Here is a 17,894-nt window from a genome sequence, read left to right as displayed (position 1 = left end):
CCCATTTTTGTTCCACGTATTTTAACTCAAGAAAAAACCTACTCTTTTATCACCAATGCCACTTAGTTACTGATACAAATTAAAAGGATGTATTAATTATGAACAACCATTGCCTCATCGTTTGACTGTGGATCTTGTGTCAGAAATTGTTGTTTATGTGACATTATTTAACTTTGGTTAATTTGGTTGCATTATTTAGCTGGAAACAGCACACAACCTCTACAACAGTTATGACATTTTAGCCTGAACAACTAATGGATTTAATCCTATAGAATAGCTATATGAGAACAGAAATGTTGAAGTCAGACACCTGAAATCCCCAGCAACAATTTCCCTCAGAAACTTGAAAGGGCAACTCTGTATGTTGGACTGGGAAGCACGGTCACCATCACCAGCTGCCTCAGAACAGAGAGACCCTCTATGAAGCAGGTAGTAACTCAATATTTATGCTAATACAGTGAAGTGCTACAACTTTGCAAAGGATCAGAGTCAAATTATATGACACTTGAGATGGAGTCGGCCTGGAATTGCTTAGGCAAAGCAGGCAAGCAAATATTAAAATTTCTTACTTGGAGTTTCTGGAATACAATTTACTTCATTAATATTAACCTCTGCATCTACAGTTAAAGGAAGCTATTTCTCAGCAGTTCAGAGGACCTGATACAACATAAGATACATACTAACAAATGGAAATGGGATTTTCTCTAGATTATAATACTATAGGTTGTCCCCAGATTTTTGTTTAATTTGTCCCCAATTCTGTTTAAGAATTTACCCTACTGCTATACATCAATAGTAAGCTTCTGCTTGTGGACACAAATTGCCTGATTTGCAGTTGAATTAACTACAGATGAGAGCCAAGTAGTCCATGCGATGAAAGGGTCCAAAATATAAAAGGGTTTCCAGTCTCTGAGTGTATGTCTACTGTCTCCACTGTATTTCTATAAAGTTGAAAGCTTTCTGTCCTATTAAATAATTTTACTGCAGCTTGTTAAGAGCCTATTAACTGTGCGATGTGAACAGAGTACACGCAGACAATTTCTAGGATAAGGTTAAACGGCCTTATCCTTGAGTGATCACCTGTGCAAGTTTTCTGGTTAGTTCTTACTCTAAGTAAAGTAAGAGTAGCTCCAGTGTCTTATTTCCTCTGAAATCAATGATTTAGATACTATGCTGTGATCTTTTCATTTAACAGCTTACTATCTCTACATACCAAGTACTAGCATGGGCGAAAATGGATAGCATGGGAAAAGGAAGCACTAAAGGAACAGGCTGGGATAAACCACTGCAACAGAAACCAGCTCTAAAATGCTATTTTTGTGTGATTATTTACCATGGATACAAAATAGCAGGTAGATACGAAATAACCTCAGCCTCGCTTTAATCCTTTTGGCTTAAAGCAGAAAAAAACAATGACATAATATTGAAAAGAAATCTCATAATCACTCTGTTACCTGGGAGTCATTAGAACCTTTGAGTCAACACACTTCTTCCCTTTAACAGGAGGTTTTTTGGTGGGTTGGGTTTGGTTTTGTTTTTACAATCAGTTCAGAGGCTGGGTATGTCACTACAGCATGCAGAAAAAATGAGCAGAAAAGACTTAAAGCTTTTTCCATTTATTTAATAGAACACAAAGCAGCAAGATCCCCTTTCTCAGTGAAAGGGAACTATAAAATGACAAATTAATACATTGAAAAAGCCTCGAGCTTTATTGTGCTTTCTTGTGCCCACCAAACTTTAGAGGTATATGGTCTAGAAGTGTCTGAATGAACTGCTACATCACAAGAAAATCAAATATAATTTGTCCTTTAGTCTTTCCAGATGTCCAAGTGATCAAAGTTACAACAAAGTTAGAAAAACTTTTTTTTTTCTTGCCACAGAAGTTTCAATAATGAATATTCAGCTGCAAGTGGTGGGAAGCAATGAAATGCAACAGAGTTGCACATCATACAGGCATGCTTTAGTTCTGATTTGAATTTTAAGTCTCAATAAAATTAAACAAAACCAACTGATGAGATCATTCTTCAGCCTTCTCCAAAGGCATTTTGTTACTCACTTACTAGCTCCCTCTTGGAAAGCTGCGAGTTGTGATGCCTATGAAATGACTATTGCAGCTTCCAGAACAGTGCACAGAGTTAACCTGATCACCTGGTTCTGAAACTCAATTATCTATTCTTTCAGTCCAGCTTACACACACAGAAGCTCATTCCCTCTGCTTTAACGACGTCAAGCTTAGTCCCCAACAGGCCATTTATTGCTGCTTAGCAACCTGAATCAACCTCCTTTAGGTGGAGGGTTATTAATGGAGGAGTCCATGCCTGGGAGACCTGTCCTTTTCCGGGCTGCAGTCTCTATTTTCCGCACCAAGTCCACATCCCACCGATGGGTGACAAAACTAACCACGGCTCCAGGCGCCTTGCTTCCGACCCGTCCAACCCGCCCCGCGCGGTGCAGGTAGTCCTGCAGGGTGTCTGGGAAGTCATAGTTGACCACTAGCTGCACGCTGCTGGTGTCCAGCCCCCGCGAGGCAAGGTCAGTGCAGACGAGGACAGACACATCACCCTTCTGGAAGGAGGCAAAGATGCCAGCTCTAGCAGCTGCTGACATCTGTCCCTGCAACCTCAGGTGCTTGACCTTGTGGTCATCCAGGATATAGCCCAGCCAGTTGACAGTGCTGGCACTGTTGCAGAAGATGAGAACAGCCCCCCCAGACGCTGGGCGCTCCTTCAGTAGCTGCAGCAGTTCGGGCAGCTTGTCCCGGCCTTTTAGGCGAACAAATTTCTGCCGGACGTGGGGCGGCAGGCGGTGCAGGCTCTGGGTGGAGAGGGTGACGAACCGGCCCACATCGGTGAACTTCCCCAGCGTCTGGCTCAACCCCGTGGGGAAGGTGGCTCCGACCACCACCACCTGGGTCCTCGCCTCCCCGGGGCCGGCCGGCCCGGGGGCACCGGCGGCCAGGGGCGCGTGTGCCAGGATCTCCTCGAGCGGCTCCACGAAGGACTCGTCCATCAGGGCGTCCGCCTCGTCCAGCACCATCCACCGCAGCCGCCCCAGGGCCAGGAAGCGCCGCCGCAGCGCCTCCCGCAGCGCCCCGGGGGTGCCCAGCAGCACGGCGGCACCCGGCGGCGCCGCCCGCAGCTGTCTCCGCAGCCCGCCCGCCGCGCCGCCGCCCGTCAGCCCGCGCACCTGCAGCCCCGCCGGCCGGCACAGCGCCGCCGCCACCGCCCCGACCTGCGCCGCCAGCTCCCGCGACGGCAGCACCACCAGCCCGCGGGGCGACGCCGGCCCCGCCGCAGCCTCCTCCTCCTCCTCCTCCGCCGCCGCCGGCCCCTCGGGGCGGGAGAGCAGCCCGTCCAGCAGCGGCAGCAGGTAGGCCAGCGTCTTGCCGCTGCCGGTCTCGGCGGCGCAGAGGGCGCTGCGGCCGCGGCGCAGCGCGGGGATGGCGAGGCGCTGCACCGCCGTGGGGCGGCCGACGGAAAGACCCTCCAGGCCGGCCAGCAGCGCCGGCTGCAGCCCCATCTCGGCGAAGGACGGGCCCTGCCCCGCCTCAGGCGGCGGCGCTTGCAGGGCGGGAGCCGCCTCCTGCGAGGGCTCCAGCTGGAAGTAGTCCCCGCAGGCCTTCCTGTGCTTCCAGCCCGCCGACACCAGCTGCGGCCGCTCCCAGCGCCCCACCGTCTGCCAGCAGGGCTGGCTCAGCTCCGGCCGCCGGCTCCGCAGCAGCAGCTTCCCGGACCGTCCCGCCGCCTCCCCTTGCCCGCGCCGCCGGAGCTGCGCGCCCCGCTGCAGGCGCAGCCGCAGGGCCCAGGGGATGCGCACCACGCTCTCGGGGGGCTGCGCGCCCGCCGCCGCCCGGGTGGCCGCCAGCCGCCGCGGCGGCAGCAGCAGTAGCAGCGGGAGGGCGGCCGCCATCCCGCCGCGTCTCGCCGCCATGGCGGCCTCTCACGTGGCAGCGGCGGCGGCGCTGCCCGATGACGCCGTGAAGAGACGCTTCTCCCCGGTCCTTCCCCCCCCCCGCCACCCCCACACACACTCCCGGGAGCCGCGGCGGAGCCACGCGAGGAGGGTGAGTGGCACGGGTGGGGGGCGCGCGCGCGGCCGGTACCTCAGGAGAAGGTGGCGGCCCGTACCTCAGGAGAAGGTGGCGGCCCCTTCGCCTCTTCAGCTGACGGCTGACCCCCGCGCCGCGGGAGCAAACGTGGCCCCGAGGGGCTCTGTCAGAGCCGGGGGAAGGGGCCCCTGAGCACCCCCCGGGCCGTCCCGACACCTCAGCTGAGCTCCCTCACGGCTCCACGCGACTGTCGCCGGGGGAGCAGCCGGCCTGCGAGCTGCTGAGGGAGCCCTGCCCGGTTTGACAGGGTCACACGCTCTCCCTCCCGCCAAAGGAAAGTTCTGGGCGTTTACGAAGAGGGAATTCTATTCCGTGGCAATCCCCCTGGACGTTGTCTTTCAGGTAGCACCGCCACAGGGATGACGGTGAACACCCCCCTGTGTTTCAGGGGAAAGAAGATCCTGGCTCCCATGGTGCGGGTGGGAACGCTGCCCATGCGGCTTCTGGCTCTGGACTACGGTGCCGATATCGTGTACTGTGAGGTATGAGCAGATGAGGCAGTTTTTTCTGATAACATTATTATTAAGAAAAGTACAAATAAACTTTGTTTATTGTAGGACTTTTGTAGGAAGAATTGGGAAAGAAGAATCTCTATGGCTTTAGACATATCCCTTAGAGCAGTCCTCAAGTTATGGCAAACCCATATTTTAAGACTGTTCAGTAATCTCAATTCAGTTAGACAAAACACCATAACAACTTCCTCACATTCTACTGTGTTTTGGTTTTTATTTATTTTTTAATTATTGAATAGAATCCTAACATTGGAGGAAGTTTCGGACTGACCGACCCTCTCGCCCAGTTAGTTCTGTGCTAACCCTGCCCCTCCATACGTGCCCCTCCATACGTGCCCCTCGCAGCGCCGCTCTCCTGGTTGCTGAACCGCTTTTCTTAAAGCTGCCTAAAGTCGAGACCCAGTTTGCTATAGATGTTATTGGTAGGGCTGGTCTGTAACTCAAGGCACTTAGTCTTCACTACCCTTATTGTTGCAGTGCATCAGTATTCCCATTTTCCCCCTTAGCGCTATTATTAGCTCTTCTCAAATGTAGGTGCTGCTACAAGTTACGTGACTCAACCCAGATTTAAAAAAAAAAAAAAACAAAAAAAACCCAAAAAACAAACCAGTAAGGAGTTAAATATAACGTAAATATAGCTTAGATACTGGCTTTCCTGGAGAACATTTGATCCATACCAGTAGAAAAGGCTGAAACAGACTGTCAGAATGTGTCATTTTCAGTCTTCTCGGCAGCTCTCTGGTGAGTTAGCTCACTGCCCTTTGGTGGGGGAACGGAAAGACAGACAATATACTGTTTTTATCTTGGCCACAGCTCTCTAGCTTCTAGAATTACAAATGATATTGAATTAGTTGGATCAGTACCATGTGAAAGTATAGTTATTGCTGGATGCTTCAGGAGAAATCTCAACATTCAGTAGAATACAGCTCTCTACCATAAAATTGTGAGTAATGTGTTTTTCTTCTGTGAGAAACAATAATTTAGAGTTTCCCGGTTTGTGAATTATGACCTCTCTGCTTTAAATGGCATTAAGTGAGAATATATATTTTTTCATTCTCTGGGGGGTTATCTGTAGATGATATAGAGAGAAGTCACAAGCTTGGAGTTATAGAATCTAGAAGTCTTAAATACTAAAAGCAAGTCAGGCTTCAGACGGCCTTTATACTTTTCCAGTATCTCTTATGCTTCTCAGTAGGAGCAAAGAACCTTGTTACTGAGTAGTTACTGGATTTTACTAACCACAGATTTGACAGGGCCATTGTCTAGGAAGTTGGTGGAAGATGGTAATGTAGAAATTGTTGTGGTTTTTTTTTTTTTAAAAGAAAAAACTAAGCCACAACAGACCACACTAATAAAGGTATTGCTTTGCTTGCTACTGAAGTCACAGAATATGGGGTTTTTTAAACTAGCACTGCAAACTGTGTAGCGAAAGCAGTTTCTCCTGCTTTTTCCATACTTTTTGTCACAATTCCAGAGGAACAGTACCTCAAAAAAAAGAGGCCCTCAAACTTACTTACCAAGTTGCACTATGTAACAAAACTTGTAGTGTGGAAGTTATTCCTGTAGCCAAAAACTGGTTGTAGTTTTCCTCATCTCAACTCAAAAATAAGGTCTCCTAGGTTATCTTTCCTTTTTCCCACATTGCTGTTGAGAGACAGGAGAGTTAAAATACTTTTGACGTGGATTAACATTTGCTGCTAGATATTATTTTTAACAGATTTTATCAGAAAAACTATGCTCGTTAGGTTTTCTTACGAACTAACAGGATAGTATGAAATAGAACAGTTATTTTAGGCAATTATACTGCAGTTGTTTACCTACTGAACAGCATGAATAACTACCTTTTGTAAATTTATTTCTGTAGAGTAAAATTTTTTTTTCTGATTTATTGTTTTGCTTTCCAGTCCTTCTTCCCTAGTTCTCTCAACATTTTAGAACTCGAAGCTCTTTCAGAATTGAACATAGACAGTACCTGATGAGGAGCATGAGTTAAACTTAAATAAAAAGTGCTTCATATAAGACCTATGGTATAATGCAAAGAGATTGAGAATGGCATAATTTATGGCTTGTTTATCTCTTACCTGTAAATCAGCAGTTCTTAAACTTTGTCTTATTTGCTAAAACAAAGACTGTATAGTAGACTAAATGTCTTCAGATATCTAACGCTATACTATGGTGGGGTTTTCTCTCAATTTATATAACAGTTGGATTAACAGCTGCATATTTATTTCAGCAGCTAACAAGTTATATTGGCTCAAGCTGTACCCCTATGTCAATTAAAGGTAGTCAGTTTGTCTAAAGGATTGCCTGTAATCAAGTTGCTGAGATACATATGAGAAAAGGACTTAAATAGTATTCTTAATAAATTGAATTGCATAAATCTGCAGTTAAGCTAATATATGTAGATTGAAGTTTTGGGTTTCCTCTAAAGTAAAGCTACAAATTTTAGAAGAATGGTGGCTGCATATTAGGCTCTGCAGTAATGGTCAGCACAAAGCTTTGTTTTGTTTTCTAACAAATGCAGAGGACTGTTAAAATTCAGGAGTAAGATAAAGAAGTCTTAAAGCTTAATGCTGCTGGTTTTTTCACCTGTGTGTCTGGCCAGTACAAATCTACATTGATTCTTGAGGTGGTCTGTTGTTAGAGCGTTATCTATCCCTTCTGCTCTGGGTGGTTTGTTGTGCTTTGTTTGCGGCTTGCTAGATAGGTATTTGAACAAAATGATTCTTCTAAAACTGTGTAAACATATCACATTCATATATTCTGTTCATATTTTGAAACTTCAGCTGAGCATGTTGTATAGTTAAACTCTTGTTTTCACTTGCATTCTTTTTCTGTATTTAGTATCTCTAAGATAGTCTTTTTAATAAAATGCGTAACTGTTTAGAGTTGGGGGGCTTAAACACTTCAATTCACTGAGATTTTTCATTCTTTTCAGGAGCTGATTGACATAAAGATGTTGCAGTGTAAGAGGGTTATAAATGGCAAGTATAGCATTTATTTTGTTAATGTCTGTGAGCATTCTTTTTTCAAGTTAAGAGAACAGATAATTATTTCTCTGAAGTAACTTTATAGTGATATCAGTACATATTCTCTCAAAACAGTGTCTGGGGACATAAAATAAGCTTTTGAAGCTCTACGTTATACCTGTTTGCTGCTCTGCACTTCAAACTTTCCATTTCCCTTCTTAAGGAATCTCAATAGTTCAGTCAGTGTCCCTCGGGAAAACCATAAATGTTTTTGGAGGAGAGGGCTAATGTATTAGTAACTCACAGTTTGTTGTTCTTTTTAGACCTAACACAAGTTCTTTCTCCACTATTGACTTAATTTATTGCAAGGATTCTATGAGTTTTCTGCTAAACTTTTTGATAGAGGTCAGGTCACTGGGTGTGCAGGTCCAGGCCTTCTAAAGTGAAAGTCTTTGTAATTCTAGCTCCTGGAATTATGTTTCTTTTTATTAAGGAAAATTGCATTAGTGTTGGAAATTCATTACTAATGTTTCAGCATTATGCTTCCTGGCAGCAGGTGAAAGAATCTAGTAGCTGGAATAGACAGGACATTAAAGTTCCAGTGTGTTGTTTAAAGTTTTAAAGCTCTTAGTTTTATATGGGTTAAAAAGACAAATAATAAAATTAGCAATAATAGATTATCCTCCTCAGTTCTGTATTTACATACTAGCTTCAGCCTCTCATTCTCTGCTGCCTTTGTATGCTATTATAGTAAAGAATAAAAAGTAAAAAACCTCTTATTTGGTTTCTTGTTTGGTTGTTTTTTTTCAGAAATTTTATATGTGTCTGTGCTAACGTAAGATCTAATTTCCTGAGCAAAGCTATTAATAATAGTTACAAAACCTTTTAATTTTTCAAAAGTTTGATAGTGTCTAAGAAACAAATTCAGATACAGTTTCCAATCATAAGTCTTTATAAACATTAGCTCTTTGTGACATAATATACACACCTTTTAGTTTACTGCTTTAAGGAAGCAAGATGTACAAGAGCTCACTGTTTATCATCCTTTTATTAACTTGAGATCCATGGGCTAGACTTGACCTAACGCGATTTTCACAGACAACTTCTTAAAAATATACCTTTGAGACCCAGATTGTTGGGGATTTTTTATGTGTGTGTGTGGTTGGACTTGATGATCCCAAAGGTCCCTTCCAACCATGAAGATTGTGTGATTCTGTGAGACCTCCCCAGCCAAGTGGCATGAGAAGCAGTTGTTTGTAGTGTCCCTGTTGGGGAGCCGAAGTCCACTACAAATTTACTTTCCCCTCCTTAAAAATGGTACTGTTGTGTTCATTCTGCCTGATTCATCATTAGACTTTTGCTGGTGCTTGCCCAAGAAACAGGCTGGGGGCTAGCGAGGGAGTACTGTGGGAGGGAAACAGCAATGTGCAAGGACATATAGGAGGTAGGGTGCCATTAGTTCTGCTGTTTGTGGAAGACTTACTTGGTAGCATTTCATTTATATACAGGTTACGTAGTCACACGACTTCCTTTATGATTACATTTATATGTAATTTTTTGTCTGTTTTATGTGTTTCTCATTTCATATAGAAGTACTTGAAACGGTGGACTTTGTTGCACCTAACGAAAGAGTTGTTTTCAGAACTTGTGAAAGGGAGAGGCACCGTGTTGTCTTTCAAATGGTAAGAAACCAACCACAGCTACTCTTCTAATAACAGAGTTAAAACAAGGTAGGGCTAGTCACGTTAATCTAAGTCTAAAGCAGCTGACTGCATTGCAGACTCTCAATTTCTTGATCCCTCAGGTGGAGGTAAAGTTTCAAACCAAATGTTTTGCAAAATTTCTAATCTTTTGGTACACATGAGTCAAGATGCTACATTATAAGCTCTCAATACAGGTGTTTCCAGAAGAGGTGATTAAGACAAATTCTGTACTCTATGACAGCAGCTTGTTTTTGTAATAGGAATCTTTGATATATTTCCAAGCATATAGATATAGACGATAAATTATGCTGATGTTTGATCACATGTTTAAGTCTTGCACTGTCCAGTAAACAGTCTCACTGGAAAGACTGAAAAATGGCATTGTTTAGTGTGGATAAGAGAGGATTAGTGAGTGCATTAACATTGCACAATTAGATTAAAGGCTGCTGGAGAGAAAAAGGTGGTGATTTGTTCTTTGAGACCACTCTGTGTAGAACAAGAGATAATGGAGGTTGGAGGAGAGGAGGGAGGGAGGGAGGGAGAAGTGTGGACTGCATTAGATATAGAAAAAGACCTTTTTCAGTGGTAATGATAGCCCGGGAACTTGTTGCCTGTAGAGGCTGTAGAATTGCTACTAGTGGAGCTTTTTAAGAAAGTGATAAATATCTAATGGTGGTGGGCTAAGAACATCCGATACTGCTGTAGCTTATGAGCGTGGGCAGGCCTCTGTGGATACCTTTTTGCATCACCTTTTGTCATTCCGTAGCTGACTTAGTACATGCTTTAGCTAATTGTTTTAAATGTTCAGAGCAAATACAGTTATACAAATGTGCAAGTGAGGAGTTTGGTTTTTTTAAGGTGATGATATTTTATAATTTTAAATCCTCTTGTTTTACCAACAGGGTTCAGCAGATGCTGAAAGAGCTCTGGCAGTAGCTAAGCTTGTGTAAGTCATCTTCTCTCACCCCCTTCCCACCACAGGGTTGTTTGGGATTTTTGTGCAGAGGAATGTCATGGAAGACAATTTTTTTATGATTGAAAGGGTGTTGTGATAGGACCAAGAAAAGTTCTGTAGGAACCGCGTGGTAAAGTGTAGCACTTTGAAAGTCTAGGGGTATAACGATGTAACTGCAACTTCAATTTAAAATAATTCTTGCTCAAAACAATGGCTGCATAAGCTCTGTGCTGGGTTCGGTTGTGTTTTGCTAGTGCAGCAAGTGTGTCCTTGTTCTCTCCAACGTAACATTTCGCTGGGTATGGCACAACTGCAAGTCAGACCAATATGCCTCTTACCGTTTGTGGTTTGAAGCTTCCAATAAAGTATTGTGCAGAAATGAAAAGGGTCTCTCAAACCTTTTTAAGAGATGTTTTTAAGTCTCCATTATAAATAGAAGAGAGTTTCAATAGGACTTGCTTTAGTGACAGTGGTGAATTTAGTGTTGGATATACTTAATCCTATATGGACATATTTAAGATGAGTATTTGCAGCTTCTTCACAACACTGGTCGTTGAAACCTGGTGACAAACTGATCTTCAGACCACTGTTAAAATAAATACATAACTTAAATAAGTGAGAAGCTAAAAATTCAGAAGTTTAAATAAAAACTTAACCTTAAATTCTCATTTAAGCCTTAATGGTGATGGAACGAATTTCGTGGAAAGATGTCTCTTTCCTGATTCTTGTTCTAATATGCTGAAAAATATTTTTTAATAGTTTGTTTCTTCTCTTTCAGAGAGAGTGATGTAGCTGGTATTGATATCAACATGGGATGCCCAAAGGAATATTCTACTAAGGCAAGTGGATTTTGTTTACTCTTAAATAAGCTTTTTCTTTCTTAGAGGTGTGGAGTGTGGAATATGTTTTCTGGGCTGAACAGATTCAAACAGCAAAATTTTTATGCAGGTAAACTTGAGTTTATTTTTTTGCAATAAACAAGAGTCTTGAAGGTGTTATGGCCCTAATACAGTAAAATAACATAGTCTATTAGAAATCTCCCTTAAGAATAGGTTTGGTCATGTAATTAAATATCCCATATCCTTAAGTGAGTAAGCATGTATGAAGTTTGTGAGCTTAGGTTGGAGTGGATGAGTACCACTGAGCAAGTGGTCATTGTGTTTTCTGTCAAGACAACCACTGAATATTGAGAAAAACGTAATGAGGTCGTTAAATTGTATTATTGTACAAAGTTAACATTAAAGCTATTTAGAATTCTGAAAACTGACAGGCTTTGTTCTATGTTGCATTGAAAAGTAAATTCTGTAGGAAAGTGGGGGTGGGGTTTGTTTGTTTTCCTGGGGTCATTAATTTTTTGGATGAGTGAAATATGTTCTGCTTAGCCTTAATAAAAACAGGAATCACAGTTTGTCATGTAAGCAAGTAAACCTTTGCATCTTAGCAACGCTGACTTCAGTTACTGGTCAGTTTTAAGTGAGAGGAAGATGGATCAGTCAAAGCACGAATTATTTATTTATTTATTTATTAGTTGAGCACATGCAAATCTAAACTAGTCCTCTGTCATCTGTGTCTAAAACAGAGTAGTCAAACTGGTTGTTAGCACTGTGTAGTCAGTTAATGTATAAAGTATCAATGAATTAGGCCACAGAGCTAGCCATTTTGATGTCAGATGTTCACGCAGAATAGGTAAGAGAAATTTTGCACTTATTGTCAAAGAAAAAGAACTTCAACTTAGAAGACTTAAAACTTGATTCCAGGGAAGAAGACGGGCTGATGCATTTAAACTTTCTGTCTTCTAGTTCTTGTAGTACCGCCATTCTTAGCATTTGAACCAAGTTCTCTGTCATGTGAAGCTGTAGTGCTTCATCCTTTGAACAGAAAAACCAATATATCCACATTAGTAGTACTTTGACTTCCTGTTTCTGTGTTGCCTGTCTTTACCTCAGGAAGCTTTTTACTGGTCTTTTACTAAAGCAAGAGCACAAATGTAAATGGTAGCTTGAGATCTGCCCTAATTACTAGTATTGGCCTGAGCTTTTATAGATCTTACATATTTTCTTTTGTCAAACCAAATTGCCTGTGAACCAAGTAAAACTGTTTTTTTTTTTTTTTTTTCCCCTCCCCCCCTTTCACAGTAGAAAAAAATAAAGTTCTGTGGCAGTTTATTGGATCTGGCACATAAATACATGGCTGATTGAAATGCGGTATCTGGTGCATGAGAACAATATTGTTTTAAGCAGGCAAATAGTAAAGGCCAAAGGTGACACTGCCAAACATGCCTGTACCTTGCATGATGCCATGACATTGTGCAGACTCTACTCCACATAAGTGTATTGTCCTCCTTTCTCAGCTTTTCGGCCAAAAGAGAAGAATGCTTTATCCAAATGGATTTCCATTAATGGAACATATCTTTTGATAAAACTACTTGAAAAGGGTTAATTTTAGATCACAACGCCTTAAATAAATAAAAGGACAGACTGTGTCATGGAGTTTTGGAACAGAAGAGCCAAAGGGCCCTAGTGGCTGTACATAGACTATATAAGGGAGGGCTGATCTTTTCCATCACAAAGATTGCTTTTCCTTTGGAGCATGTGAGGTGTGTAAGAATGTTGGACACCTTCCAGTTATCTAGTATCTTCACTTTAACAGTTCATAGTGTCTCAGCCTGGATCTGGCAATGGTCAATGTTGAAAGTACCGGGTGACAATGCAGGAAAACCATAGGATGGATCAATTTAGAGGGGGATTTTCTGTTTCACTACTTCTTAGTTTTGTAGGGTGGCTTGTATTCTGAAGAATAATTGCTTGAATTCTTCTAATGTGGCCCATCTAACTTGTGAATAATTTTGCCCACATACGTTTCTAGGGTTTTTCTGTTTTAATCCCATTTACGTTTTTGTTTCAATGATAACTTATGAAAATGACAAGGCAAGTGAGGTGTGGTGAAAATATTTCGCATTCTTTTAAACTCAAATTTTAATTTCCCATGTTCTGTAGTCTATTTATGTATTTAGGTTCTGTTGTTTATTCTCTTACTCTGTTTTTCTGCTAGATGGCTTTTGAGATAAAGTGGTATTACCAAGAAAATAGTCATGTTGAGAACATGTCATTAAATTCATAACGGTCTGATGATATTTCCAGTAATGTTTCTTTAGCCTTTATTACTTTCTTCTGTATTATAACTGATTACATGGAAGACTATTTTATCGTTCCATAGAATCACAATTAAGAACAAAACGTCAAAACATCCACCCCGTACTAGGGTAAAATTCATACAATTTTGAGTGTATTTCTTACGTCTGCCTGTTGGCCTCTAGATCTATGTATGCAGATGAGATAGTGCAGAAAGAACAACTAAAATATTAAATTGTTAGTGTTCATAATTTGTAGTTAATACAACCACTTAATTCATCTTAGCTTGTTTTTCTAAATGTAGTGTGCCTACAGAAACTACTGACATCAAAAGCTCTCAAATATGGTGTATAATGTTAAAACAATAGATGTGTTCAGCTCTCACTTAGTGAGTAGAAAGCAGATGATTACAGTTGCTAAAAATGGCTTTTTGAAATCCTCTCTGTTCCACACAGTAATGGGAGCAAGTTGGTGTCCTGAATTACTACCTAATTATTCTGATACAGTTCTAGGAGGTGTTTCACCAAAGTGTTCACTAATGTTCCTGCATTTTAGATTTTGCCATTTTCTCCTTTTTTTTTTTTTTTTTTTTTAATGTAACGTCATACTTTTTCTACAGACTGGTATTAGGCAAAATAATTGAGTTGAGAAATATGTTTGCCTAGTGTGTAACAGTTTCTGTGTATTTTCCCAGGGAGGCATGGGAGCAGCGCTGCTATCCGATCCTGACAAAATAGAGTCTGTAAGTATCACCTTGTGGGTTTTGAACTGCCTTGGAAGGTATTATATACTGTGCTCTGCTGGAAGCAGGAATGAATGCATAGAAGACAGATTTGTAAAAGCCAGAGTGGAATAATCAATTTTGAATACTGAAATTAAGGTTATGGATAACTAATCCTGATTTAGTTCTCCTTGTCATTGTTCCGACTGTAAAATTGCTGCCTTCTTCCTCTTCAGTTTTAGAACTTTGACAACATGGTGCTGTATTTGCAGAGGGAGGAGTTTTATGTGCATATGTATGTAAATCTGTATAAAACCCTATGAACGAGTATTTAAAAGGTTCATACATATGTATGTGTATATTTATGTGTGTATATATTCTTTTACATATATACAAACCCTGTATGAACCTATATGAAAGATGTATGTAGTCTGTCTATATGTAATATAGATAGGTATGTAACACATCTTTTATATGTGTGTATAGATATTCCTAAGGACTTCTAAACTTCCTGAGGTTAAACTGAGTTCAGACATTGCTCTGGGTTTCCAGGAATGTTCTTAGCGTATAGCTCTTTTCTTTCTGTTTAAAGACCTGATTCTTCATAGTTCAGATGAGTTGACTGTGAACTTTGTCTTGCTTCCCCTTAGCTTTTAGTCACTCACTGCATCCTCCTTCAGAGGGCAATTCTAGTTTACAATTCACCTCTCAGTTATAGCTGAATCATGGTACATGATGGCAAATGTTTCAAGGTAGTTGTTCTTTACTTCTTGTACTGTCAAAACTATGCAGATCCGAACAAAATAAAAATACCAAAAGCATTGCTCTGCCTTTTGGGTGTGGTTTTTTTAAGGATTCTTTGATGCCAGTCAGTCTCTTGAAACAATCAGACCCTCTTCAGTCATCTGCATGACTCTTTTTTTTTTTTTTTCTTTTTTTTTTTTTTCTTTCTGAATGATAGCCAGTCTCTTTCTCATCCCTGCGGTTCATGCCTTTTCCTTCTGTCTAAAATGGATGTTGCATCAGTCTTTCTTTTCTAAGTCCTTCCTCTTATTGTGATAACACCATTCAGCTTTGTAGGCCAATAGGACTTTTACAGTTTCAACAAGCTGATCCATTGCTTAGTTACCCTTTTTTATAAACTCAGACATGAAAGCAGGTTGTTCTGTGTCATTTATTTCATTCTCTGAGGACATGCCATTGGAAGAGCATGTCATCAAAGTTATAACCATGATGGAGTGTTAGCCTTTTCCCAAATGTAAGAATCTCTTGGTGTCAAGAGTCACATTGTTAGCCAAGCTGTGTAGGCTCACCATTCAGGAACTGGAAGCATTATTAATTGTGCCAAAGCAAAAATTTAAATGGAATAGACTGGACCTATTACTCTCTCTTTCACTAGCTGGTGGGAAAAACAAAAGTACAAGTGATCCTGTCTTGATCTCAAAACATTTTTAGAGAAGGGTAGTATCAATTTTTCAAAAGAGGAAGTACAATAACAGATCGGAGCATCTCCCTGATGAGGAAAGGCTGAGAGAGCTGGGGCTCTTTACCCTGGAGAAGAGAAGGCTGAGGGGAGACCTTATTAATGCTTATAAGTATCTCAAGGGTGGGTTGAAGGAGGAGGGAGCTGGACTCTTTGCAGTGGTTCCCAGCGATAGGACGAGGGGCAACAGGCACAAACTGGAACATGGGAAGTTCCATTCAAATATGAGGAAGAGCTTCTTTCCGGTGAGGGTGCCAGAGCCCTGGAACAGGCTGCCCAGGGAGGGTGTGGAGTCCCCTTCTCTGGAGATCTTCAAGACCCGCCTGGATGCAGTCCTGAGTGATGTGCTCTGGGCAACCCTGCTTTAGCAGGGGAGTTGGACTAGATGGTCTCTAGAGGTCCCTTCCAACTCTGACAATTCCGTGATTCCGTGATCAAATAAGTGTTGTTATTTGCAGAAAGTCACCTAATAATACAGGCAACAGAACTGGAACCAGACTCCAGATTTTTTGAGGCCTATATGGTCTTCCGTGAATTAGGTAAGGTGGGTCATACTACCCAGAATTAAATTGTAATTTATGAAGCATGAGGTGATGAAGGCTGAAAGAAAAAAAAATTAGGAGTGGGGATTGAGAGGAAAATATTTAGCAGGCTAGAAGTAAATCTGGTAAAAATACTTCTGATAGGAATGAGAGGTAGTTGTAAATATGATTGCTAACAGCTTCCCTTGTCCTCTACAGTCATTACACTGTGTTTTGACCTTCAGAAGAGCAGGGAAGTTGATGTTCAAAAATTTTGAATTGTTCTTTCCAATTTAAGATGTTAATAGGCAGCAAAATCTCAGGCATGAAAATTACTCTTAGCCAACTACGAAGGGATAAGTAAACTTACAGCCTGCAGAAGACATCTGAAATTAATTCCATATGATTAAAAAGTGTAGGATTTGGTTCTCACGTTGGAATCCTTAATGAGACTGGCACTGAAAAAACTTCAAAGGTTTGCTTATGGGGCTATTCTAAGAAAGATATTGTAGTGATGGTGTTTGCAAAATTTCGTCACTTCAGTTTGATTTATATACAAAAAATAATACAAATTAAAAATTCTAAAGAGAAGGAAAGGGTTAGATAATTATCTTGGATCTTACTGCTTTACTTGAGAGAACACTACTGAGGAAAGATTTCAGTAGATGGCGCAAGGTGACACTAATTACTTGCCAGCTGTTCTGAGTATAAGAACTTGTGAGTGCTAGCTATAACAGCTCATTTCTGTATTGGGAAACTAATAAGTGTAGTTTACATTAAACGAAATTCAAGTTTCGGAGTGTACACAACCGTGAAAGAAATAATTTACCTGCAATTCCAGCCGTTTTATACAAGGGAAGCATACTTACAATAACATGCATGATAATATCTCAAAAAAAAAAAACAGTTGAAAAACAAGCAGTCTCCTAATAAGTCAGTGTGACGAAACGGGAAAAAGGACTTCACTGAGAGGTTCAAATTAACAATTTATTTGGACTTCACTCACAGGTCCAATACGTCACTATTGCGAGTTCTATGTGTACAATGGCAATTACACTATTGCGATTTAAAAGCCATTCGCGGAATACGCTGTTGCAACCTACAAGTGATCCAGAAAAGTAACAACAGAAGCCACAAGCGTGCTAGATATGAATACCTTAAAAGAGTGCACAAATCACGATCTTAATAGCATGCCTTATACCATACATATGTTTCTTTATCACTTACCCTCTCTCTCAGGTAAGGCCGCTCAATCCCTTGGAAGTTACCCTGTACAGCGTCCTGGACAAGGGGGGACGAATCTCCTACAGGCTAGCTGTATCGTTGGAAGATTCCCCTTTTTTGTTCTCAAACCTTGCAGTTTATATTTCCTGATTCTGTGGGGGTGCAGGATTATGCCTGCGTGCATTACACTATCTGGGATATTTACCTCTGGTGGTGCGATGGCTGAGTCTCAGTTGCCAATTTTGTGATGTCTAGCACTCAAAGTCACGGGAGTAGTGGTGGGATGGGACTCAGGGCATTTTTATTTGTTAAGGGAGTTAAGGCTCCATTAGGTTTCGGTTCTTACTGTGATGCAATCTTGAGACAACCCCAGGCTGAGCCGTTTTTGCAGCTCCCCCCAAGTTATCTCTGCATAGACAAGGCAAGGCGAGATGAAGCTGAGTCGGATGACAACCCCCTGCATCTCACCTATTGTGCTCTGAAGCCGGTTTGGCTGGGTGCTCCCATACAGTCAGGATCAGTTGGTTTCCACGCTTTTTTATTTATAGAGCTATTTGATTTCTGGTA

The 17,894-nt window shown here is 41.7% G+C and overlaps 2 protein-coding genes across 3 annotated transcripts in view; one reads left to right on the top strand and one right to left on the bottom strand.

The window, feature by feature from the left end:
- Positions 1 to 2,274: 2,274 nt before the first annotated feature.
- DDX28 (DEAD-box helicase 28) lies at positions 2,275 to 3,930 on the bottom strand. The gene has a single exon (XM_074157993.1). The coding sequence runs from the start codon at positions 3,928 to 3,930 to the stop codon at positions 2,275 to 2,277; it is 1,656 nt and encodes a 551-aa protein (XP_074014094.1).
- Positions 3,929 to 17,894, top strand: part of DUS2 (dihydrouridine synthase 2) — a 30,232-nt gene continuing 16,266 nt past the window's right edge. The window contains exons 1-7 of one of the 2 annotated variants that reach the window (XM_074157994.1): positions 3,929 to 4,063; positions 4,451 to 4,590; positions 7,559 to 7,604; positions 9,180 to 9,271; positions 10,195 to 10,238; positions 11,026 to 11,086; positions 14,073 to 14,120. In XM_074157994.1, the coding sequence (XP_074014095.1) occupies positions 4,468 to 4,590; positions 7,559 to 7,604; positions 9,180 to 9,271; positions 10,195 to 10,238; positions 11,026 to 11,086; positions 14,073 to 14,120 (414 nt within the window). In that variant the 5' untranslated portion in view covers positions 3,929 to 4,063; positions 4,451 to 4,467. Of the gene's footprint in view, positions 4,064 to 4,416; positions 4,591 to 7,558; positions 7,605 to 9,179; positions 9,272 to 10,194; positions 10,239 to 11,025; positions 11,087 to 14,072; positions 14,121 to 17,894 lie in introns of those variants that run through there. The other variant, XM_074157995.1, reaches the window with a different exon arrangement.

This window comes from Numenius arquata, chromosome 13 (assembly GCF_964106895.1).
Source record: "Numenius arquata chromosome 13, bNumArq3.hap1.1, whole genome shotgun sequence".
Taxonomy (NCBI): domain Eukaryota; kingdom Metazoa; phylum Chordata; class Aves; order Charadriiformes; family Scolopacidae; genus Numenius; species Numenius arquata.
The sequence above is the reverse complement of the archived record's forward strand: the minus strand, read 5'-3'. Positions and strand labels throughout refer to the sequence as shown.